This window comes from Panulirus ornatus, chromosome 1, assembly GCF_036320965.1.
Source record: "Panulirus ornatus isolate Po-2019 chromosome 1, ASM3632096v1, whole genome shotgun sequence".
Lineage (NCBI taxonomy): Eukaryota > Metazoa > Arthropoda > Malacostraca > Decapoda > Palinuridae > Panulirus > Panulirus ornatus.
The window spans coordinates 31,759,349-31,783,490 of record NC_092224.1 but is presented as its reverse complement, the minus strand read 5'-3'; the positions used below and the strand labels follow the sequence as shown (position 1 = coordinate 31,783,490).

Here is a 24,142-nt window from a genome sequence, read left to right as displayed (position 1 = left end):
AGACAGTGCCTGTGGTTGTGCGTGCCTCCTAAGTCTGTATCGTGAGGCAGTACCTGTGGGTGTAGTTGCCTCCTGAGTCTGTATCGTGAGGCAGTACCTGTGGTTGTAGGTGCCTCCTGAATCTGTATCGTGAGTCAGTACCTGTTGTTGTAAGTAGCTCCTGAATCTGTATCGTGAGTCAGTACCTGTAGTTGTAAGTAGCTCCTGAATCTGTATCGTGAGTCAGTACCTGTAGTTGTAAGTAGCTCCTGAATCTGTATCGTGAGGCAGTACCTGTAGTTGTAAGTAGCTCCTGAATCTGTATCGTGAGACAGTGCCTGTGGTTGTAGGTGCCTCCTGAGTCTGTATCGTGAGACAGTGCCTGTGGTTGTAGGTGCCTCCTGAGTCTGTATCGTGAGACAGTGCCTGTGGTTATAGGTGCCTCCTGTGTCTGTATCGTGAGGCAGTATCTGTGGTTGTCGGTACCTGCTGGGTCTCCCTATCCCCTCCCATCACCCATACCACTCGAGTAACATCACGGGCCAAGTGAGCCTGGCCTGGCCTGGTCTGTCCGCTGGCACACCAGCTGCCTAGTGCGGCTGGCAGCGTGGCTCCTCCTACTCCCTCCCCCCCTTCCCCCCACTGGCACACGGGAGGCTGGCACCGGGCGCCAGGAGGGAGAGTTAGTTGCCGGGTTGAGTGGTGAGAGAAGGCGCGGGCCGAGCCTGCTGCCGCCCAGGACTTGACCGTCACCTTGTGGCCCCGCCTCCGTCAACCTCCGTCCCGAGACAGGAGGAGCTGTCCCGTAGGGAGTGTAGGACGGAACTCCAGTGTGTTGTGAGTGACTGTGTGCTATAAGACGTAGGATACCCAGAGTGCATCTGAAGGGTAAATTGCCACAAATTCATAGAAGTGAAAACGACAGCAAAAGATTGCAAGGGAAACCTGTAATTACGTTTGACAGTCTTCTTAGTAGCCAGGCCGAAGGGAATTTGAGAGGTGCAGCCAGCCAAGTACCTGTGGACGCCCTCTAACATTCTACCTGTGAGCCGGATTAATGCCGAGGCGAATCACATGTACAGCTTCACCCGCTGGGAAACGTAATTCTGAGTTCATATTACAGAGGAGTGTGGAGTATACTCCCTGACACCCCAGCCAGAGAGTACAGTCACCAGGGCCCTCGTTGGCTGTCTGAGGGTTAGACCAGCGTCTCGTTAGCTGCTGGGACGAGGAACGGTGGTGTTCTTGTGTACATTGGTAGTGCTTTTGACTGAGTTGGCTCTCGGATGGTTTTCAGTCACGCTTTAGTTCCCTCAGCAGGATAAGATGGATAAACTGAGGAACATCAAGCACCGACTGAGCATGTCAGTGGATAAACTCTCGCCCTCACGACGATCCAAGTCGCAGCAGCGAAAGAGTGTGCCACTAGTCCCCTTCTCGGACGGGGACATCCCCGGCTCCGTCATGGGATCGAAAATTGATTCGAGGCCTACTAGTGCCGGCGAACTCACCATCAGTGTGGCGTCTGGGTCGCGACCTAGCAGTTACTGCGAGCCCGACGCCGACGACAGCGTCTCCGAGGAGTGGCTGGAGGCCGCTGCAGGCGTCCCGCTCTCCGACACCGCCTGCGACATTAGGGAGCCAGTTGTAGATCTACCACCTCTCCCTCCCAGCGCTGAGGACAAACCAGTGAAGCGGCCGACCTCCTCGGTGGAAGGGGGTGAAAGTCTAATGTCCGAGGTGATGAAAGAGGTGGAGAAAATAACGGAGATAACTGATAACATGAAAAATAAACGACTTAAAGTGGAGAATGAGAGACCGGACGAGGCAACAGTGGGTGTAAGCGAGAAGAAACCATTACTGGATGTTTCCAACGACGGCGAGGGCCAGGAGTCCTACGACCATGGTCTCAGCACCAGCGACGAGACGCTGCTGGCGGCGGGGGAGGTGACGCAGCGGCGACCCAAGGGTAAGGGCGCCGTAGACAGGAAGGCGGTAGGGAGCACCTCGACAACTCTCAGCATAGCGTCCACCTGCCGGGCAGAGAGCCTCACCTCTGGCTACTTCTCCGACTCGGATGTCACGCTCTCCGACGGCAGATGCGACAGTGGTTATTTGAAGTCTGCTCTGGCTGCTGTGACATCGGAGGGTGCAGACCAAAATAAATCGGTCGTGGTTTCTGTAAAATCTGAGACTAATGACTGTGGCACGTCTGCATTTAGTGTGGTAAAATCGGAGGGTACAGTGGACGCTAAATCGACTGTCACTTCCGTCGCGTCGGAGGATAAGATTCCAGTATCGTCCGCTTTCACTTCCGTTACGTCACAGGATGAGAGTCAAGGTCAGCCGGCTTTCATTCCCGTGACGCTGGAGGAGAAGACGATCAATCAGTCCGCTTTTACCTGCGTTACGTCTGAGACTAAGACTGTAAGTCAGTCTGCCTTCACAAGCGTCACGTCTGAGAAGCACTCAGCCTCCTCGTCGGCTTTCAGCGTCATCCCTTCGGAAAAGAAAGAGCCCCACGTAGCTGCTGCCCCTGAGACCGAGACGACGGCCACTCCTGCGGCGCAGGCGACCCCCTCTGCCAAGGAGACTAAGGTGGCAACTGTCACCAAGAAGGAGAGCATCTACAGCAGGATCATGAGGAAGAAGGACTCCTCTAAAGAACCCATATATGCTAAGATCAAGCCCAAGCTTACGATAGAGACGAGCTTTCAACCCATTGAGCCAAGCACAGCAAAGAACACCTCGAATGCTGGTAACGCGGGAGTCGTGAAACCCGAACCCATCTACAGTGTTGTGAAGCCTAGGGACCCCGGAGCCCCACTCGTACCCAGCAGCCCCGTCAGTGCACCCATCACTCCTGGGAGCCCCACCAGCCCGTTTGCCCCAGTGGTCAGCGGTGCCCCCAACTTGTCTAAAAAGGTCGAGCCCATATACAGTAAAATCCGTCCAAAAGATTCCAAAAGCAGTACCTTGCCAAGAGAAATGTCCCACAGTAAAGTGAACAAGGACTCTGGGACCTTGTCACGAGAACCTAAATACAGTAAGGCTAAAGGTAAAGAACCTATATATGCGATGCCTCTGCCTCTCACTCCGAGAGAAGAGGCGGCACAAAAACGTGAGTCTTTCTACAGCCAGAGTTCTACGTCTTCGGATTATGGCAAAGTGACGGTACGTGTCGGAGAGATCTCCCCCAGCCGTCCAGCTGTGATAACCATCAACAACCCAGGCTACGCTGCACCCCCAGCTTTACCATCATCCACCTCGCCGACGTCTCCATCTTCGCCGATGACCCCATCATCACCAGTGTCTTCATCCCCTCCCACCTGGCCTTCTAGTGGGAGCGCCTTCGCCGTCTCTATACCCAAGCCGGCTACTAAGACAGTATCGATGAGCCCCACTGCACATGTTAGGTTGGTAGATCGGCTGGAGTGCACTCCGAAGTCGAAATCACCACTGGAGTCTCCGGAACCTCACCCTCTCGTAGCTTCAGACTCCTCGCTTTTGGAAAACTCTGACACCGAGTCAACAGGCCGTGCGAAACTGAGTCGACTGGTGGAAGAGTTAGCACAAGAACTGGAGGCAGTCAGCCGGCGAATTGGCAGTAATGCCGATGCCGACGACGTCAGTAAGAAAGAGGTCTTAGCGAGACTCCTGTCGACCTACGATGTGCCCAAAAATCTCAGGAGAGTTGAGGAGGCGGACGAAGACGCTATACTAGAGGCGGAGCAGGCTCTTGTCCCTGTCTCCGTCAGCATGGATGAGCTACGATACGTGGACGACAACGACGACAACGCCGAGACAGTGTATGCCGACGTGCCCGACTACTCTCAAGACGAGTTCGTCATCGCCCTGGATGACGAGAACGACCCCAGGTACGCCTCGCTCACCCGCGCCCTCAGGCATCAGAAGGCCGGAGGAGAATCCCCGGGGAAGATCAGCCGAAAGACGGCGGCGGTTTATGCCAACGCCCTCAATGTGGTGAACGCCCTCAGGCTCCTCATAAACTCCAACTCGACGAAGGCCGCCACCGTCATCAATAAGATGGGGACGCTGGCGCGGCCGTACGCCCAGCGCATGCAAGGGACCATCACTGACACCACCTGGATACAGCGAGTCATCTACCATAAATCGGTAAGCTGCACAACCCCTACCAAACCTCCCCGCCCCTGGTCGGGCCGTAGTCATGTTTACGTCGTGTGCGGCAAGTGGGAGGGGCGGGGACGGTGGCTGGCGCCAGTGCTCATCATGTGTGTTTTATTGTTGTTTCATTTTTCTGTGAGGCAAAGTTTTCGTTACAAAAAGCTAAGATTATAACACATTACATACACATATGCATAACATACATACACACAGAAAATACACAAACATTATTCATTCTTTATATATATATATATATATATATATATATATATATATATATATATATATATATATATATATATATATATATATATATATATATATATATATATTCCTATTAGTCCACGGGGAAATGAAATACGATAAGTTCCCAAGTGCACTTTCGTGTAATGATCACATCATCAGGGGAGATTTCAAGAAAGAAATATGTCAGTTGATATACAACGAAGAGACATAGCTAGGACGCCATTTGGTAAACAAGTGACAACCCTATATATACCCTACCTGATCCTGGCAATGAGAGACCCCACCTGATCCAGGCATTGAGGGACCCTACCTGATCCTCGGCAGTGAGAGGCCCTACCTGATCCAATCAGTGGAAAGTGGGCATGCTGGGCGGGTGAATGTTGTCTGCTGCGTTGTGTCTGTTGTACAGTTCCCTTGCTCATGGTGTACCGCTGCTGTCATTTGTTTCACTTATAGGTAGGATTTGTTTGTGCCTCTTCATCGCTTGACATAAAAGAGTTATTTGACGATAGCATGGCAAAAATAAACGTTTGTCTGTATCTTTATATTCTGCTCTACCATCAGATTTGTGACTTCCAAGCCCTTGTCTGCTTGCTCACACGACGGGCTGCCACGCCCTCCCTCACCACCACCAACACCACCACGCCATCCCTCTCTGGTCACCTCTCCGTTCCGCCTTGGCTATCACACCCTACCTCAACGCCATCACTCTTTTCCTCCCTCCCAGCCTATCACACCCTTTGTCTCCATCACCACTCCCTTTCTAACTCCCTGACTACCACACCTTGAATGGCGGAACTGTATTTTACGATGGTATAACCATTCAGTCTAGAATTTTTCCCCTCTCCATACCTCCCTCTTTCCGGTACAGCCTTTCTGCTCAACAGTAAGATATTTTCCTGTAAATACAGTACCCCAGCAGCCAGCGATTTATACCCTTCATTCTGTCTGTCTACAGAGACAGAGAGAGACAGAGAAGATATGCTCGCCCTTTTATGGTTATAGATCCAATTGATTAATAGATTACTGGCATGTTGAATTATCTGTACATGAAATTCTTCGAAGTTAATCTTCCTAGCGTGATACCTACAGGCGCCAAATGGTGCCGTAATGTATACAGTAGATGACGTAATTTGCATATGGCCGAATACTGAAGACATCGGCGATTTTCTCCTTCGACTCAATAACCTTGTAAGCTCTATAAAATTTGCCTGAGAGGAAGAAAAGGTACGTTGCCTTTCTTGGATGTCATGATGCACAGATATGTGAGCCAGTTCGAGTTCAGCATCTTCAGAAAGCCTTCAGATGTCTGCTCATATATATATATATATATATATATATATTCTGAGTATTCCTGGTAAATTATATGGGAGAGTATTGATTGAGAGGGTGAAGGCATGTACAGAGCATCAGATTGGGGAAGAGCAGTGTGGTTTCAGAAGTGGTAGAGGATGTGTGGATCAGGTGTTTGCTTTGAAGAATGTATGTGAGAAATACTTAGAAAAGCAAATGGATTTGTACGTAGCATTTATGGATCTGGAGAAGGCATATGATAGAGTTGATAGAGATGCTTTGTGGAAGGTATTAAGAATATATGGTGTGGGAGGCAAGTTGTTAGAAGCAGTGAAAAGTTTTTATTGAGGATGTAAGGCATGTGTACGTGTAGGAAGAGAGGAAAGTGATTGGTTCTCAGTGAATGTAGGTTTGCGGCAGGGGTGTGTGATGTCTCCATGGTTGTTTAATTTGTTTATGGATGGGGTTGTTAGGGAGGTGAATGCAAGAGTTTTGGAAAGAGGGGCAAGTATGAAGTCTGTTGGGGATGAGAGAGCTTGGGAAGTGAGTCAGTTGTTGTTCGCTGATGATACAGCGCTGGTGGCTGATTCATGTGAGAAACTGCAGAAGCTGGTGACTGAGTTTGGTAAAGTGTGTGAAAGAAGAAAGTTAAGAGTAAATGTGAATAAAAGCAAGGTTATTAGGTACAGTAGGGTTGAGGGTCAAGTCAATTGGTAGGTAAGTTTGAATGGAGAAAAACTGGAGGAAGTAAAGTGTTTTAGATATCTGGGAGTGGATCTGGCAGCGGATGGAACCATGGAAGCGGAAGTGGATCATAGGGTGGGGGAGGGGGCGAAAATCCTGGGAGCCTTGAAGAATGTGTGGAAGTCGAGAACATTATCTCGGAAAGCAAAAATGGGTATGTTTGATGGAATAGTGGTTCCAACAATGTTGTATGGTAGCGAGGCGTGGGCTATGGATAGAGTTGTGCGCAGGAGGATGGATGTGCATAGGAGGCGTAGATGCATAAGTCGACCATTCTTGTCTCTCCCAATCTATGAATTTTATGCGGTGTGACGCCTCCGTCACCTTTGTGCCGGGCTTTTACAACGTCATGTAAATCTGTAAATCATCAGTCTTATCGTAAGTTATGGACCAGCTCACAACAAATAGAACCTGCTCGCCCTGAGACCACGTCGCTGTAGATTGTGTAGCGTGTTCTGTTCAGTGAGGGCACTCGGAGTACATAGTGACTTGAGACATTCTAATGGTGTGTGTGTGTGTGTGTGTGTGTGGTGGTGCTTCTGGCTAGTGATATCTTCTTGGGTCGTCACAAGTCTCCTCCTTCATGGAGTAAGGCTGTCTCTTCATCTGTTGTATCTCTGGGATACAAAGGAATCCAAACAGCAATAGACCACTGGGTCCGAATACAGAGGAATCCAAACACCAATAGACCAGTGAGTCCGAATACAAAGGAATCCAAACAGCAAAGACCACTGAGTCCGGATGCAAAGGAATCCAAACAGCAAAGACCACTGAGTCCGGATGCAAAGGAATCCAAACAGCAATAGACCACTGGGTCTGGATACAAAGGAAACCAAACAGCAATAGACCACTGGGTCAGATTACAAAAGAATCCAATCGTCAACCGGCCACTAGGTGGGCCCTTCAAGGCTACTCGTGGTAGTGGAAGATATCAGGAACTCACAAAGCTATGTGGTAAAATTTCGGTGTACAGGTGATGAATTAAACCAGGTTACACCTTTTGATGGATTCCCTGCGTGTCGTACAAGGCAACTAAAAGGGGAGGGAGCGGGGGGCTAGAAATCCTTTCCTCTCTTTTTTTTTTTTTTTCCAAAAGAAGGAACAGAGGGGGGCCAGGTGAGGATATTCCCTCCAATGCCCACTCCTCTGTTCTTAACGCTACCTCGCTAACGCGGGAAATGGCGAATGGTATGAAAGAAGAAAAGATATATATATATATATGTATATATATATACATATATATATATAAATATATATATATATATACATATATATATTGTCCCTGGGGATAGGGGAGAAAGAATACTTCCCACGTATTCCCTGCGTGTCGTAGAAGGCGACTAAAAGGGGAGGGAACTCCTCATCTGGAACTCCTCATCCTCCAGGTACCCCTCCTCTTCCTGGAACTCATCCCCTTCCTGGTACTCATCCCCTTCCTGGAACTCATCCTCTTCCGAGGTCCCATCCTCTTCCTGGGACTCCTCATCTTCCTGGGACTCATCCCCTTCCTGGAACTTATCCTCTTCCCTGGTCCCATCCTCTTCCTGGAACTCCTCATCTTCCTGGAACCCCTCCTCTTCCTTGAACTCATCCTCTTCCTGGTACTCATCCCCTTCCTGGAACTCATCCTCTTCCGAGGTCCCATCCTCTTCCTGGGACTCCTCATCTTCCTGGTTCTCATCCTCTTCCTGGAACTCATCCTCTTCCTGGTTCTCATCCCCTTCCTGGAACTCATCCTCTTCCGAGGTCCCATCCTCTTCCTGGGACTCCTCATCTTCCTGGGACTCATCCCCTTCCTGGAACTTATCCTCTTCCCTGGTCCCATCCTCTTCCTGGAACTCCTCATCTTCCTGGAACCCCTCCTCTTCCTTGAACTCATCCTCTTCCTGGTACTCATCCTCTTCCTGGGACTTCTCATCTTCCTGGTTCTCATCCTCTTCCTGGGACTCCTCATCTTCCTGGTTCTCATCCCCTTCCTGGAACTCATCCTCTTCCGAGGTCCCATCCTCTTCCTGGGACTCCTCATCTTCCTGGTTCTCATCCCCTTCCTGGAACTCATCCTCTTCCCAGGTCCCATCCTCTTCCTGGGACTCCTCATGTTCCTGGTTCTCATCCCCTTCCTGGAACTCATCCTCTTCCGAGGTCCCATCCTCTTCCTGGAACTCCTCATCTTCCTGGTACTCATCCTCTTCCTGGAACTTATCCTCTTCCCTGGTCCCATCCTCTTCCTGGAACTCCTCATCTTCCTGGAACCCCTCCTCTTCCTTGAACTCATCCTCTTCCTGGTACTCATCCCCTTCCTGGGACTTCTCATCTTCCTGGTTCTCATCCTCTTCCTGGGACTCCTCATCTTCCTGGTTCTCATCCCCTTCCTGGAACTCATCCTCTTCCGAGGTCCCATCCTCTTCCTGGGACTCCTCATCTTCCTGGTTCTCATCCCCTTCCTGGAACTCATCCTCTTCCGAGGTCCCATCCTCTTCCTGGGACTCCTCATCTTCCTGGTTCTCATCCTCTTCCTGGAACTCATCCTCTTCCGAGGTCCCATCCTCTTCCTGGGACTCCTCATCTTCCTGGTTCTCATCCCCTTCCTAGAACTCATCCTCTTCCAAGGTCCCATCCTCTTCCTGGGACTCCTCATCTTCCTGGTTCTCATCCCCTTCCTGGAACTCATCCTCTTCCTGGTACTCATCCCCTTCCTAGAACTCATCCTCTTCCCAGGTCCCATCCTCTTCCTGGGACTCCTCATCTTCCTGGTTCTCATCCTCTTCCTGGAACTCATCCGCTTCCGAGGTCCCATCCTCTTCCTGGAACTCCTCATCTTCCTGGTACTCATCCTCTTCCTGGAACTCATCCTCTTCCCTGGTCCCATCCTCTTCCTGGGACTCCTCATCTTCCTGGAACCCCTCCTCTTCCTGGAACTCATCCTCTTCCGAGGTCCCATCCTCTTCCTGGGACTCCTCATGTTCCTGGTTCTCATCCCCTTCCTGGAACTCATCCTCTTCCGAGGTCCCATCCTCTTCCTGGAACTCCTCATCTTCCTGGTACTCATCCTCTTCCTGGAACTTATCCTCTTCCCTGGTCCCATCCTCTTCCTGGAACTCCTCATCTTCCTGGAACCCCTCCTCTTCCTTGAACTCATCCTCTTCCTGGTACTCATCCTCTTCCTGGGACTTCTCATCTTCCTGGTTCTCATCCTCTTCCTGGGACTCCTCATCTTCCTGGTTCTCATCCCCTTCCTGGAACTCATCCTCTTCCGAGGTCCCATCCTCTTCCTGGGACTCCTCATGTTCCTGGTTCTCATCCCCTTCCTGGAACTCATCCTCTTCCGAGGTCCCATCCTCTTCCTGGGACTTCTCATCTTCCTGGTTCTCATCCCCTTCCTGGAACTCATCCTCTTCCTGGTACTCATCCCCTTCCTGGAACTCATCCTCTTCCGAGGTCCCATCCTCTTCCTGGGACTCCTCATCTTCCTGGGACTCCTCATCTTCCTGGGACTCATCCCCTTCCTGGAACTCATCCTCTTCCGAGGTCCCATCCTCTTCCTGGGACTCCTCATCTTCCTGGTTCTCATCCCCTTCCTGGAACTCATCCTCTTCCGAGGTCCCATCCTCTTCCTGGGACTCCTCATCTTCCTGGGACTCATCCCCTTCCTGGAACTCATCCTCTTCCCAGGTCCCATCCTCTTCCTGGAACTCATCCCCATTCTGAATCTGCTCTAAGCTGCAAGGTGAGTCCTCATAGTTAATCTTTCGTCGCTTACTCTTCTGTGAGTATTCATCCTGTTCCTCCTCGTCGTTTCTGGTGGGTGAGGTTTCCCGGAACCGTTTTCCATTACAGTTCTTTTCCATCATGTTTCCCGAGCGATGGAAGTCATCTGGATGGACGTGTTTTTTCCATGTGGGATGGAGACTCTGACCTCTTACGCCCTTAAACCTCCTTCGCTTCGTAACTTTTTTGCCTTTTGCCTTGCGATGGTGGTTCATACTTATGTGTTCGCTCCATGTATGATCCTCCCAATTCTTGGACGGTTCAGCAATCCGTCTGCGTTTAGATCTGTGTCCTAAATGGACGTCATTGTAATATTCATCCTGTTCCTCCTCGTCGTTTCTGGTGGGTGAGGTTTCCCGGAATCGTTTTCCATTACAGTTCTTTTCCATCATGTTTCCCAAGCGATGGAAGTCATCTGGATGAACGTGGGGAGTTTTGATTATGTGTTCGCTCCATGTATGATCCTCCTCCTTCCAATTCTTGGACGGTTCAGCAATCCGTCTGCGTTTAGATCTGTGTCCTAAATGGACGTCATCGTAATATTCATCCTGTTCCTCCTCGTCGTTTCTGGTGGGTGAGGTTTCCCGAAATCGTTTTCCATTACAGTTCTTTTCCATCATGTTTCCCAAGCGATGGAAGTCATCTGGATGAACGTGGGGAGTTTTGATTATGTGTTCGCTCCATGTATGATCCTCCTCCTTCCAATTCTTGGACGGTTCAGCAATCCGTCTGCGTTTAGATCTTTGTCCTAAATGGACGTCATTGTAATATTCATCCTGTTCCTCCTCGTCGTTTCTGGTGGGTGAGGTTTCCCGGAATCGTTTTCCATTACAGTTCTTTTCCATCATGTTTCCCAAGCGATGGAAGTCATCTGGATGAACGTCGGGAGTTTTGATTATGTGTTCGCTCCATGTATGATCCTCCTCCTTCCAGTTCTTGGACGGTTCAGCAATCCGTCTGCGTTTAGATCTTTGTCCTAAATGGACGTCATCGTAATATTCATCCTGTTCCTCCTCGTCGTTTCTGGTGGGTGAGGTTTCCCGGAATCGTTTTCCATTACAGTTCTTTTCCATCATGTTTCCCGAGCGATGGAAGTTATCTGGATGAACGTGGGGAGTTTTGATTATGTGTTCGCTCCATGTATGATCCTCCTCCTTCCAATTCTTGGACGGTTCAGCAATCCGTCTGCGTTTAGATCTGTGTCCTAAATGGACGTCATTGTAATATTCATCCTGTTCCTCCTCGTCGTTTCTGGTGGGTGAGGTTTCCCGGAATCGTTTTCCATTACAGTTCTTTTCCATCATGTTTCCCGAGCGATGGAAGTTATCTGGATGAACGTGGGGAGTTTTGATTATGTGTTCGCTCCATGTATGATCCTCCTCCTTCCAATTCTTGGACGGTTCAGCAATCCGTCTGCGTTTAGATCTGTGTCCTAAATGGACGTCACCGTAATATTCATCCTGTTCCTCCTCGTCGTTTCTGGTGGGTGAGGTTTCCCGAAATCGTTTTCCATTACAGTTCTTTTCCATCATGTTTCGCTTCGTAACTTTTTTTCCTTTTACGTTGCGATGGTGGTTCATACTTATGTTTACTTATCACAGGATGTCAAAGAGGAAGCGTATATGCGATTGATAGACCAGATGGTAATATTAGTAAAGACAGAAATTGTTAGAAACATATTTGGAAATTTGTTGTGAAGATCAAATGGTAATATTAGTAAAGACAGAAATTGTTTAGAAACATGTTTGGGAATTTGTAGTGAAGAATCATAGATAGGATATTGTAGCAGAGAGGTGTAGATAGATTAGAAATTATGATAAAGGCTTTTATAAAAAGTTCGCTGAGTAGTAAGATCCCAGATGGGTCCTGAAAAAAAGTAGAGGGATGTCATGATGTAGGCATTTGTGGATGTAGATTGTTTATAGAACCAGTAATACCGTTATGTAAGTTAGTTAGGGATTTAGCTTAAATACATACGACCCTCCTATTTTTTATGAGCGGCAGATTACGGCAATTGACTGCTATCTCCTGTCTGGAAACAAAAAGAGTAAGGAAGAGAAGCGAATGTTCTTTTGGAAGAGGTGAACGAGTGCGTGTGTCAGCAGTGCTGATGTAGGCACAATTGCCTTCATAGCTTTTGCCTTGTATATTGTCCTAAGTTATTAGATGCCGTTGTGTCTGCTGATTCGTGATGCACAGCTATTGCTATCTTCACTACCAGGTGGCGCACGCGCACTACTGGTTCGTGGTTTGCAGTTATTACCATCTTCACTACCAGGTGGCGCACCCGCACTACTGGTTCGTGGTTTGCAGTTATTACCATCTTCACTACCAGGTGGCGCACGCGCACTACTGGTTCGTGGTTTGCAGTTATTACCATCTTCACTACCAGGCGGCGCACCCGCACTACTGGTTCGTGGTTTGCAGTTATTACCATCTTCACTACCAGGCGGCGCACCCGCACTACTGGTTAGTGGTTAGCAGTTATTACTATCTTCACTACCAGGTGGCGCACGCGCACTACTGGTTCGTGGTTTGCAGTTATTACTATCTTCACTACCAGGTGGCGCACGCGCACTTCTGGTTCGTGGTTTGCAGTTATTACTATCTTCACTACCAGGTGGCGCACGCGCACTACTGTTTCGAGGTTCGCAGTTATTACTATCTTCACTACCAGGCGGCGCACGCGCACTTCTGGTTCGTGGTTTGCAGTTATTACTATCTTCACTACCAGGTGGCGCACCCGCACTACTGGTTCGTGGTTTGCAGTTATTACCATCTTCACTACCAGGTGGCGCACGCGCACTACTGGTTCGAGGTTCGCAGTTATTACTATCTTCACTACCAGGTGGCGCACGCGCACTAGTGGTTCGAGGTTCGCAGTCATTACTATCTTCACTACCAGGTGGCGCACGCGCACTACTGGTTCGAGGTTCGCAGTTATTACTATCTCTCACTACCAGGTGGCGCACGCGCACTACTGGTTCGTGGTACGCAGTGGCATGAGAAGAGTGGGAGGTGGGTTGATTAGAAAGGGTAGTGAGTGGTGGGATGAAGAAGTAAGATTATTAGTGAAAGAGAAGAGAGAGGCATTTGGACGATTTTTGCAGGGAAAGAATGCAATTGAGTGGGAGATGTATAAAAGAAAGAGACAGGAGGTCAAGAGAAAGGTGCAAGAGGTGAAAAAGAGGGCAAATGAGAGTTGGGGTGAGAGAGTATCATTAAATTTTAGGGAGAATAAAAAGATGTTCTGGAAGGAGGTAAATAAAGTGCGTAAGACAAGGGAGCAAATGGGAACTTCAGTGAAGGGCGCAAATGGGGAGGTGATAACAAGTAGTGGTGATGTGAGAAGGAGATGGAGTGAGTATTTTGAAGGTTTGTTGAATGTGTTTGATGATAGAGTGGCAGATATAGGGTGTTTTGGTCGAGGTGGTGTGCAAAGTGAGAGGGTTAGGGAAAATGATTTGGTAAACAGAGAAAAGGTAGTAAAAGCTTTGCGGAAGATGAAAGCCGGCAAGGCAGCAGGTTTGGATGGTATTGCAGTGGAATTTATTAAAAAAGGGGGTGACTGTATTATTGACTGGTTGGTAAGGTTATTTAATGTATGTATGACTCATGGTGAGGTGCCTGAGGATTAGCGGAATGCGTGCATAGTGTCATTGTACAAAGGCAAAGGGGATAAGAGTGAGTGCTCAAATTACAGAGGTATAAGTTTGTTGAGTATTCCTGGTAAATTATATGGGAGGGTATTGATTGAGAGGGTGAAGGCATGTACAGAGCATCAGATTGGGGAAGAGCAGTGTGGTTTCAGAAGTGGTAGAGGATGTGTGGATCAGGTGTTTGCTTTGAAGAATGTATGTGAGAAATACTTAGAAAAGCAAATGGATTTGTATGTAGCATTTATGGATCTGGAGAAGGCATATGATAGAGTTGATAGAGATGCTCTGTGGAAGGTATTAAGAATATATGGTGTGGGAGGCAAGTTGTTAGAAGCAGTGAAAAGTTTTTATCGAGGATGTAAGGCATGTGTACGTGTAGGAAGAGAGGAAAGTGATTGGTTCTCAGTGAATGTAGGTTTGCGCAGGGGTGTGTGATGTCTCCATGGTTGTTTAATTTGTTTATGGATGGGGTTGTTAGGGAGGTAAATGCAAGAGTTTTGGAAAGAGGGGCAAGTATGAAGTCTGTTGGGGATGAGAGAGCTTGGGAAGTGAGTCAGATGTTGTTCGCTGATGATACAGCGCTGGTGGCTGATTCATGTGAGAAACTGCAGAAGCTGGTGACTGAGTTTGGTAAAGTGTATGAAAGAAGAAAGTTAAGAGTAAATGGGAATAAGAGCAAGGTTATTAGGTACAGTAGAGTTGAGGGTCAAGTCAATTGGTAGGTAAGTTTGAATGGAGAAAAACTGGAGGAAGTGAAGTGTTTTAGATATCTGGGAGTGGATCTGGCAGCGGATGGAACCATGGAAGCGGAAGTGGATCATAGGGTGGGGGAGGGGGCGAAAATCCTGGGAGCCTTGAAGAATGTGTGGAAGTCGAGAACATTATCTCGGAAAGCAAAAATGGGTATGTTTGAAGGAATGGTGGTTCCAACAATGTTGTATGGTTGCGAGGCGTGGGCTATGGATAGAGTTGTGCGCAGGAGGATGGATGTGCTGGAAATGAGATGTTTGAGGACAATGTGTGGTGTGAGGTGGTTTGATCGAGTAAGTAACGTAAGGGTAAGAGAGATGTGTGGAAATAAAAAGAGCGTGGTTGAGAGAGCAGAAGAGGGTGTTTTGAAATGGTTTGGGCACATGGAAAGAATGAGTGAGGAAAGATTGACCAAGAGGATATATGTGTCGGAGGTGGAGGGAACGAGGAGAAGAGGGAGACCAAATTGGAGGTGGAAAGATGGAGTGAAAAAGATTTTGTGTGATCGGGGCCTGAACATGCAGGAGGGTGAAAGGAGGGAAAGGAATAGAGTGAATTGGATCGATGTGGTATACCGGGGTTGACGTGCTGTCAGTGGATTGAATCAGGGCATGTGAAGCGTCTGGGGTAAACCATGGAAAGCTGTGTAGGTATGTATATTTGCGTGTGTGGACGAATGTATATACATGTGTATGGGGTTGGGTTGGGCCATTTCTTTCGTCTGTTTCCTTGCGCTACCTCGCAAACGCGGGAGACAGCGACAAAGCAGAAAAAAAAAGAAAAAAAAAAAAAAAAAAATATATATATATATATATATATATATATATATATATATATATATATATATATATATATATATATATACCAAGTCGACCAATACGCATGTATGCTATGTCACTGGCCCTAAACAAAGAAAACGTGCTGGTACAGGGCTAATGAAAACGTACATTTATCTACACTTTCCTTGCACTTCCTATACCCTTCCTCACAGTATCCATGCCTTCCCTCACAGTATCCATGCCTCTCAGTTTCCTTGCGACCGATGGGTACAGGGCCGCATGACGTCACAAGGAGGCCTGAGTGCCCGGGTCCGATTTTTGGAGTCGGAAGGGGTTGACTTTATTATGTCTTTTTCTTTCATGATATTCGCCATTTCCCGCATTAGCGAGGTAGCGTTAAGAACAGTGGACTGGGCCTTTGAGGGAATTTCCTCACCTGGCCCCCTTCTCTGTTCCTTCTTTTGGAAAATTAAAAAAAAAAAAAAATGAGAGGGGAGGATTTCCAGCCCCCCCGCTCCCTTCCCTTTTAGTCGCCTTCTACGACACGCAGGGAGTACGTGGGAAGTATTCTTTCTTCCCTATCCCCAGGGATATATATATATATATATATATATATATATATATATATATATATATATATATATATATATATATATATATATATATATACAGAGGTTTAGCATTACGCTAGGTCGCAGGCAATTAAGCCCTGTCTCATTTACATTGAGGGGAAGGAACCATTAAAAGGTTGTGACGTCAAAATTCATTCTGGAGGGAAAGAGTTGACACGAAGGCGACCAAGTGAGTAGATTACAATTTCCTTTATATGGAAGCCTCACAGGCCAAGCCGACTTATACTCCCTCATTAGACACATTAGGTTAGCCGTCATGCTCGGTAACAAGGAAAGTGGAGGGGAACAAGTAGACTGTGGAAATCGAGGCGGAAATGGAAGGGTGAAGTGAAGCATGCTTATGGTGTCTTGGGACCTGAAGGCTCAAGGGGAGCAGCCATAGGTGTGGATTGGATAGCGTGAACACCAATAGCAATAATGATGATGATGATAATAATCATAATGATATTGATTATAACCATAATTATTATCATTATCAGTAATAGGACGCCATTTGGTAAACAGGTTTACCAAATGGCGTCCTAGCTTCGTCTCTTCGATGTATATAAAATGACTTTTATTTCTCTCTTGTGTCTCCCCTGATGACGTGATTATTACACGAAAGTGCACTTGGGAACTTATCGTGTTTCATTTTCCCCGTGGACTCAGGAATATCTTGATCACGCGCAAATTGTGATACTTTCCAATATACATATATATATATATATATATATCTTTTATCCCCAACATTCTTTTTTCTAATATGCATCAGTTACCAGGTGTGTTACTGAGTGACATGGACTATATGCGTTTTCCTTTTTTTTCACTAATATATCTTCAGTTTTTGTTCTAAGATTTTGTTCGCAAATCTTTTTCATCTATTCACATATCGCTCTTACTAATGTCCATCATCACCCCCATTAATGTCTGCCATCACATCCACTAATGTCTGCCATCACATCCACTAATGTCTGCCATCACATCCACTAATGTCTGCCATCTCATCTACTAACGTCTGCCATCACATCCACTAATGTCTGCCATCTTATCTACTAATGTCTGCCATCACATCTACCAACGTCTGCCATCACATCCACTAATGTCTGCCATCGACTCTTTTACACGCCTTCCTCCGTCCTGGGATGTGTACACAGCTCCTCAGGAGGATCAAGGAGCTGAAGAGACGACGACGTCGGAAGGTGACCATCGTGTGTTGTAGTAACCCGCCCCTCACCTACCACCTTTCCACACACACACACACCCTCACCCCTTCCAAACCTCACCTGACGTAGTAGCAGCAGCAGTAGTGGTACGAGAACCCACTCATAGTTCCTCAGTGATAGAAAGTCAATTCCTCGTGAACAGTTGTATCATTATCGTTCGTATGTCTAGTTATCCCGTGCCTCCTCGCCCTCCCTATATTGTTTGATAGCTGCGGTACTGAGTCGAGAATATGTGTACCACGTACTTTTGGAGACGTGAGAAGAGATCTGTAGATAAACAGCTTTTGTTCAGTAGAGATTTAGATAAGGTAACACGAGTAGTTGTGTTGGACACCCATGGTGACAAGAGGTCAGCACCCGGGGTGTCTGAGGAACGAGACGAGGGAGCAGAGAAGCGCACACAGAAATAAACAGGAGCTACCAACAGGCGTGAGTATGGGCCAGCAGTGGCTCTGAATAGGGGAGAGCATCGGACCTTGATTAGGAGCTGGCAATAGGTCTTAGTAGGGGGCCGTCATCAGCCCTGAACAGAACCAGCATTGGCCCTGATTTGGCCCACACATTAGTCCCGAGCAGGAGCCAGCAGGAGCCTTAGATAGGGGTCAGCATCGGCCCTGAGCACAGCACGTGATAGACAGGCGGTCACACATCAACCCTGGGGTTTGTTACGCATTAGACGTAGCCCTCAACACCATATCCCCATACCTTCATCACCCGGCTCGTACACCTTATTTAAGAACTTCTGACCCTCTCTCTCTCTCTCTCATACACCTAACTTACATCTCTTCATCCCCGGTGGCCTTCCTCACGCACCTTACTTAAGACCATTCAACATGATGTTTCTTTTCGGTTTACTTAAGTAGTTTACTTAAGTAGGCTTAGTTGTACACCTTATTTACATGCTTCCTTACACACTTTGTCCTTCTACACTTTAGACAAACACCTTATGAAGTTACTTCTCGACTTATACACTTTAGACAAACCCTTTATGGAGTCTCGCTGCCCGATAGTTTCCGTATTGATCCATTGGTTCTTGTTGGCTAGAGTGTAGAAAAAAAAAAGAAGAAATGAGGGAATCACCTGAGGTCATACATACGTACATAGAGACTTGTAGACGATGCCTTGGTCATAATACACGTCGATCCTACTGACGAACGCTGATGCACCACTACAAGACCAGACCAGACTGCTGCACCACTACAAGACTTGGCCAGACTGCTGCACCACTACAAGACCAGACCAGACTGCTGCACCACTACAAGACTAGACGAGACTGCTGCACCACTACAAGACTAAACCAGACTGCTGCACCACTACAAGACCAGACCAGACTACTGCACCACTACAAGACTAGACCAGACTGCTGCACCACCATGCAAGTTCCTGGTCCTATGGGATGCCTGCCTGCTGGTGCATGATGCCACGGATACCTGCCTGCTGGTGCATGATGCCACGGGTACCTGCCTGCTGGTGCATGATGCCACGGATGGCAGGCACTGGCAGACACCTTGGCACCCTTCTTTCCCCTGTCTCCCCCTTCACCCTCCCTCCTGGAGACCCTGAGACCCTGGCCAGCACCTTCAGCCTCCCACGTCACATCTCCCGCCGCACAAAATGGGTAAATTTATATCAGCCGCTCGTCAGCGATTGTCGCGCAGGTCTGAGCCAAAATAAGTGTTGAGGGAGCTACCATGTGAGGCGTTGGAGCGGCAGCGGCAGCAGCAGTGTGTTGGCAAGCACCGCAGGGGAGCAGCCGCCACCACCACCACCACCAGCAGCGGCCCACGTGTGCCGGTCGTCCTGGGGGGTGGCTGGCCGCGCAGTGTAGCCCCTCTACGGGGTTGCTGTGACACTCCGGGGGTGAGGGATGGTGTGGCTCCCCCAGGGTGGTGGTGTGGCCCCGTCCCCCCTAGCATGCTGTAGCTGTGTGTGGCTCCCCCAGGGTGGTGGTGTGCCCCGCCCTCCTAGCATGCTGTAGCTGTGGCCTTCTGAGCCTAAGTAACATTTCCCAGGAGAACCGCTGTCCTCTTCAGCGACTCCATATGTGTGACCCGTCCCTACCGTCACATGGTTGTTGTTACGTAACACTCGCGGCAGTGACGGAGCCGTGACGCGCGTCAACCAAGGACCCTCGGTTATTTAGAGCGACTATGTTATATATTCTTCCCAGGGATGACCTGGTGACAATGATTTTTAAGGAATAAATTATTAGGACTGGAAGAGATTTTCTACGTAGATCTTCTGGATATTCTTACGAATATTCGTTTGACAGTATATTCAGCTTCCGACAGGAAGCTGAAGATCTGGGTCTCGTTCGTCCGTCCATTGCCATTCCGTCTCAGCGTCTGTCCCTCTCCACTTTTGTTTATTCGCTCGTCGGTTCATTCGTCCGCTCCATATCTGTCAGTCCCTTCCTGCCCCCGCCTTATCCGTCTGTTCCCGCTTCCGTCTGTCCATTCTTGCCTCCCTCGCTTCTTTCCTACTTATGTTCCTTCTTCCGTCTGCCTGTCCGTCTCTGTCTCCAGGTTGCGCACGTCTCCGACAATATTTCAGGCATGCTCAGCATGATACGATTCTGACGAAGCAAAGACGCATCATCAGAAGCCCCATATTCGTACCTGCCTTTGTGAGTCGATCTAATGGAGTCAGTTGCAGACTGCGCTTTTCTGGTCCATGAATTACGACAACACGGCGCTAAAAGACAATGGTACGAACCCTTGAGCACGGCATACGATCCTAGAGCACAACAGTACTACCGTTGGTTATGACAGCCTGGCCTTTGACCTGACCCATAAGGGCCTGATCAAAGGCTATACTCAAGGGTCGTCTCGTCGTACTCAAGGTGTCGAAAATCGTGATTGCTTAGCTTTCCATCTGCGTTCAGCTCAGAACTCAGTTACAGACATTGATGCAAATCCTCTGTCTTCCCTTTCGATGCTCTAAGAGTTAGCTTAACATCTATAGTCCTGAATCAGCTAACTCTATGACAAGATTCGATGTAGATTCTATCCCAGGCTCAGCTAACACTATGACAAGATCCGATGTAGCTTCTATCCCAGGCTCAGCTAACACTCGTCAAAGGCGAGCTATAGCTTCTAGCTCGTTGGGAAGGTTAGTTACACGACGCAACCCTAGTAAACAATTATAGCACCTAGATCAGGCTTATTCAACACAATTCATGGGCTAGCTATAAGCCTTTTTAGATAGTTGAATACAACACCCAACCCTAGCAAGCAGTTATAACATATACATTACACTTATCTCACACCCGTCTTTAGCTATGGCTTCTAGCTTGTTTGAGATGGTTAGATACAACACGAAATCCTAACAGGCAGTTATAACACGTAGATCAGGCTAGGTTAACACCTTGCCCTGGTTCAGCTGTAGCACTTAGCACAAGCTAACAGCCAGATCAAGTTAGGTTAACACGTAACACTGGCTTAGAAAACTTTTTTTTTCCCTCTGGATTAGATGACATGAAGCTATGGCATCCTAACCAACGCTCAACCACAGCATTTAACACAGGCTTAGATAACACAGAGCTACAGTTCAAGATAACTCCAGTTCAGGCTTAGATAACACCGAGCCACGGATCAGATAACGCCAGCCCAGAGTTAGATAACACAGCCATCAGACCTGTCTTAGCTCATCCTAGCACATAACTGGCTCAGGTAACAAACTTAGACGTAGCATGACCTTAATTTCGTTAAAGCTTTGCTCAGTCTCAGCTAAGGTGTGTCCCAGATCCTTCAGTAGCTGCTAACTCGGGCTAAGCTACAGTCTCAGCTAACACGGGTCTTCGATCCATCTATAAAAGCTAACTGGTGGTTAGCTACAGTCTCAGTTCGTGTCTTAGATTCATCTATATCAGTTAACAGACTTAGTCTCAGCTAACCTGAGTCTTAAATCCAGCTAAAACAGCTAGTTTAGGCTCAGCCACAGTGTCAGCTAACACATGGCCAAAGTCCATCTATTAACAGCTAACACATGTCAGTTAGTACTTACAGACATACAGAGTCTCCCGTAGTGGGCGAAAGACTCACGCAATCAGCTAAAGTCTCCCGCCAAAGGCCATATATCCTCCGCTTTCTGACCGATTGATGCTTACAAAGTGAAGGGCGTTGTATTCGTAGTCGTCGATGGACACACTTCTCATTTTAGCAATACTGATTACAATTCTTGCTTGCATTCATATAGACAGATTATAATTGGCAATATATTAATTAATCATTGCTATTTAACTTGTAGCTCAGTATATATATGTCATTGTTTGTATACTTAGCAACAATTTTTTTTAGCTACTTTGGGGGGATGAATCTAGCGACATGTACAACTATGAGTTGGCAACAATTTACGTGGGCCGTCCAGCTGGCCTGAGTCAGCCTCCTGATGTTTAGTGGTATTGTACAGTGGACTGTAATCACACTATTAGTTCTTGGAGTTCTCTTCCCGCTGCGTGGGCTTCTCCATTCATACGTAAGTATATTTACAGATCCTCTGTAAGACGTAATATAAAGGGGTAGGTCTTCATCCACTCTTTAGTTTTGGTACTTGGAAAGAATTTAGTCGAAGGTCCGTTCTATTAAAATCTCCCGCTTTCAAGATCTCCCATCCTGGCATCTTAACACTTAGCGATCCTTCAGTTATAGCAAGATTAGTCTAGCTTCATCACTCTCCCACCTGGCTAAGGCTTGTGCGATCATTATCAGTTCATCCAGCCTTGAACTGACAAGTTTCTGACACTGGATCTAAGTCGTGGATTATCCAGTCTCCAACAAGATGACTTCATCCAGCCTTGAATTAGCTAACCTGTGGCACTGGTTCATGCAAGACAGGAGGAGGGAGGTTCGTGTAGCCTTGAATCAGCTGTAGGGCCCGCGTGGGTGCCGAAGGAGCAAGCGGGCCTTGGGAGTTGTGAGATGAGGGCGCTTGTGGCTTGCGTGTCTTCTTGGCCTGGCGCTTGCCCGACCCTGGCCCAGCTTGGCCCACAAACACACACTACCCTGCCAACTCAAATCCCATAGCTCTAACCTTCCTATCCCAGCGACAACGTAGGTATAGCGACCGGTGTGATCAGTAATGCCAGGAGACTAGTCGGTTGTTTACCTTGGGTCCTCAGTCATGGTGAAATTTTCATTCGTGTGTTCTGGATAGGTGGCGGATCTTCCAATAATAATCTTTGATAATTTTCTTTTTCCTTTGATTTAGGCTATAGATAGTTTATTCTATTAAAAGTTTTTCATTACGATTTAGAGAAAATGTGAGACTATTTTCGTTCGCGTCATCTTCAAAATGCGAGACTTGTCACCTTGTGAATGCACATCCGGCTCATGATTTCTAATCTGGGAAGGTACCTTACATAAGGTGCATATCATAGTATGTGTTGAGGGCTTGCAGGTGTACACCCCAAGGAGAGGCAGCCTTGTGGAGCCGTAGGCCACATCCTCAGAGCCATCAGCCGTCACATACCTCAGAATGGCAGTCGTGTATCATGTTTTTTTTTTTGTCGCTGACGTTAGTATTTTGTGCTCATTTTCATCGCTGACGTTCAGGTGTGGATGAGGTTCGTTCTGTGGTGTATAGGGACGCTTTTTTGAAATGTGGGGAAAAACACGAATCCCATTTCAAAATGGGTAATGGTAATGCTATGGGTCTTATGCTGTACGGAAGACAATGCATCCCATTTTGAAATGGGTATTATTGACAGGGGGTGTTCCGGCTGTATAGTTGTATGACAGACGTGCATCCCATTCTAAAGTCAAGCACACCTGACCCATCAGTGATGCGCCTCTGCCTTTCTTGTTCAGAGCACCTGGTGCAGGTGAGAGATGTGCGAGCGGGACTGTGAACGCCTCTCTAGGTGTGGAAAGCCTAAGAGCGGTTTTGTAAGCGCCTTAAACATGTGTGTAGCGAGAGGGGTGGAGGGGGAGAGGGACATCTCTTAGCACCTTGTACAAGTGTATACCTTCATATCTAGGTGATTTATGGTATTGTACAGGTGTACTGAGTGCTGGGGGAACGGGAGATCTCCCTTTCCTGGACGATTTTACAAAACTGAGAGATGGGGGTGGAGTATTTACTTCAGAAATCAAAAGTAAATAGATGAAGGAGAGGAGAGGAGAACGAGAGAGAGAGAGAGAGGATACGATGGAGGGAGTGTAAGGTAGATGGAGAGAGAGGAGAGTGGGAGGGAATGAGTGAGAAATTAGGCAATGCAGAGAGAGAGAGAGAGAGAGAGAGAGAGAGAGAGAGAGAGAGAGAGAGAGAGAGAGAGAGAGAGGGGAGGGGATCGATCGTAAAAGACTGATTGAATGGGCGTCGGGCGGACACCTCCTCCTCCTCCTCCTCCCCCAACACACACACACACACACACACACCAGCCGTGCCGGTCACACCTGCCACCAGTAACTCGTCTGCTTGCTTCCGTAGTTTTTGTTGTCTCGGTAATCTGGGCAATGTCGACGGGCGCGCGCGTGCGCCTGCGTGGTGGCTGGCTGGCTGGCAGTAAGTGAGTGGGTGGGTAATGATGGTGGGTGTGCTTGGGATTATTTATATCCCAAACTGGGACTTGGCAAGTTTGTGGTTGGTTTTATGATTATCTAAGGATGCTTTTAGGGGGACATAAATTTGTCCACCGTAGAAGAGAGAAGAGGAAGGGGTGACTTGATCATAACCAACCTTAAAGTTTTTAAACCAGACTGATGACTTAGTGAACAGTTCTTCGAAAGATCTAGGAATAGAACAACAGCAGAACATAAATTGAACTTAACGAAGAAACTTGCTTAAAAAAGATGTAAAGAAGTTCTTTCACAGTTTAGAATTAGGGGACAAATGCAATAAATTACGTAGTTAAGCTGTCAATATGGATATCGTGTTGTCAATATGGATATCGTGTTGTCAATATGGATAGCGTGTTGTCAATATGGATATCGTGCTGTCAATAT

At 47.7% G+C, this 24,142-nt stretch overlaps 3 protein-coding genes across 8 annotated transcripts in view; 1 reads left to right on the top strand and 2 right to left on the bottom strand.

The window, feature by feature from the left end:
* The first annotated feature begins 662 nt into the window (after nt 1–662).
* The window catches only part of Nost (Nostrin), a 336,474-nt gene continuing 312,994 nt past the window's right edge, over nt 663–24,142 (top strand). For 2 of the 6 annotated variants that reach the window (XM_071657498.1, XM_071657731.1), the window contains exons 1-2: nt 664–4,116; nt 17,130–17,174. In XM_071657498.1, the coding sequence (XP_071513599.1) occupies nt 1,306–4,116; nt 17,130–17,174 (2,856 nt within the window). In that variant the 5' untranslated portion in view covers nt 664–1,305. Of the gene's footprint in view, nt 4,117–17,129; nt 17,175–24,142 lie in introns of all 6 variants that reach the window. The other 4 variants (XM_071657408.1, XM_071657815.1, XM_071657576.1 and 1 more) reach the window with 4 other exon arrangements.
* LOC139746236 (uncharacterized) lies at nt 6,233–8,996 on the bottom strand (the record flags this gene model as incomplete). Its single annotated transcript, XM_071657274.1, has 1 exon — nt 6,233–8,996. A coding segment is annotated over one exon (1,248 nt), but the record flags the coding sequence as incomplete, so codon positions are not given.
* LOC139746181 (uncharacterized) lies at nt 8,974–11,752 on the bottom strand. Its single transcript, XM_071657139.1, has one exon. It carries the CDS (start codon nt 11,706–11,708, stop codon nt 9,105–9,107), a length of 2,604 nt encoding a protein of 867 aa, XP_071513240.1. The 5' UTR covers nt 11,709–11,752; the 3' UTR covers nt 8,974–9,104.

Bases quoted from the DNA above. Each gene is read 5' to 3' on its own strand.
- LOC139746181 (XM_071657139.1), bottom strand. From the start codon at position 11,708: ATGATGGAAAAGAACTGTAATGGAAAACGATTTCGGGAAACCTCACCC.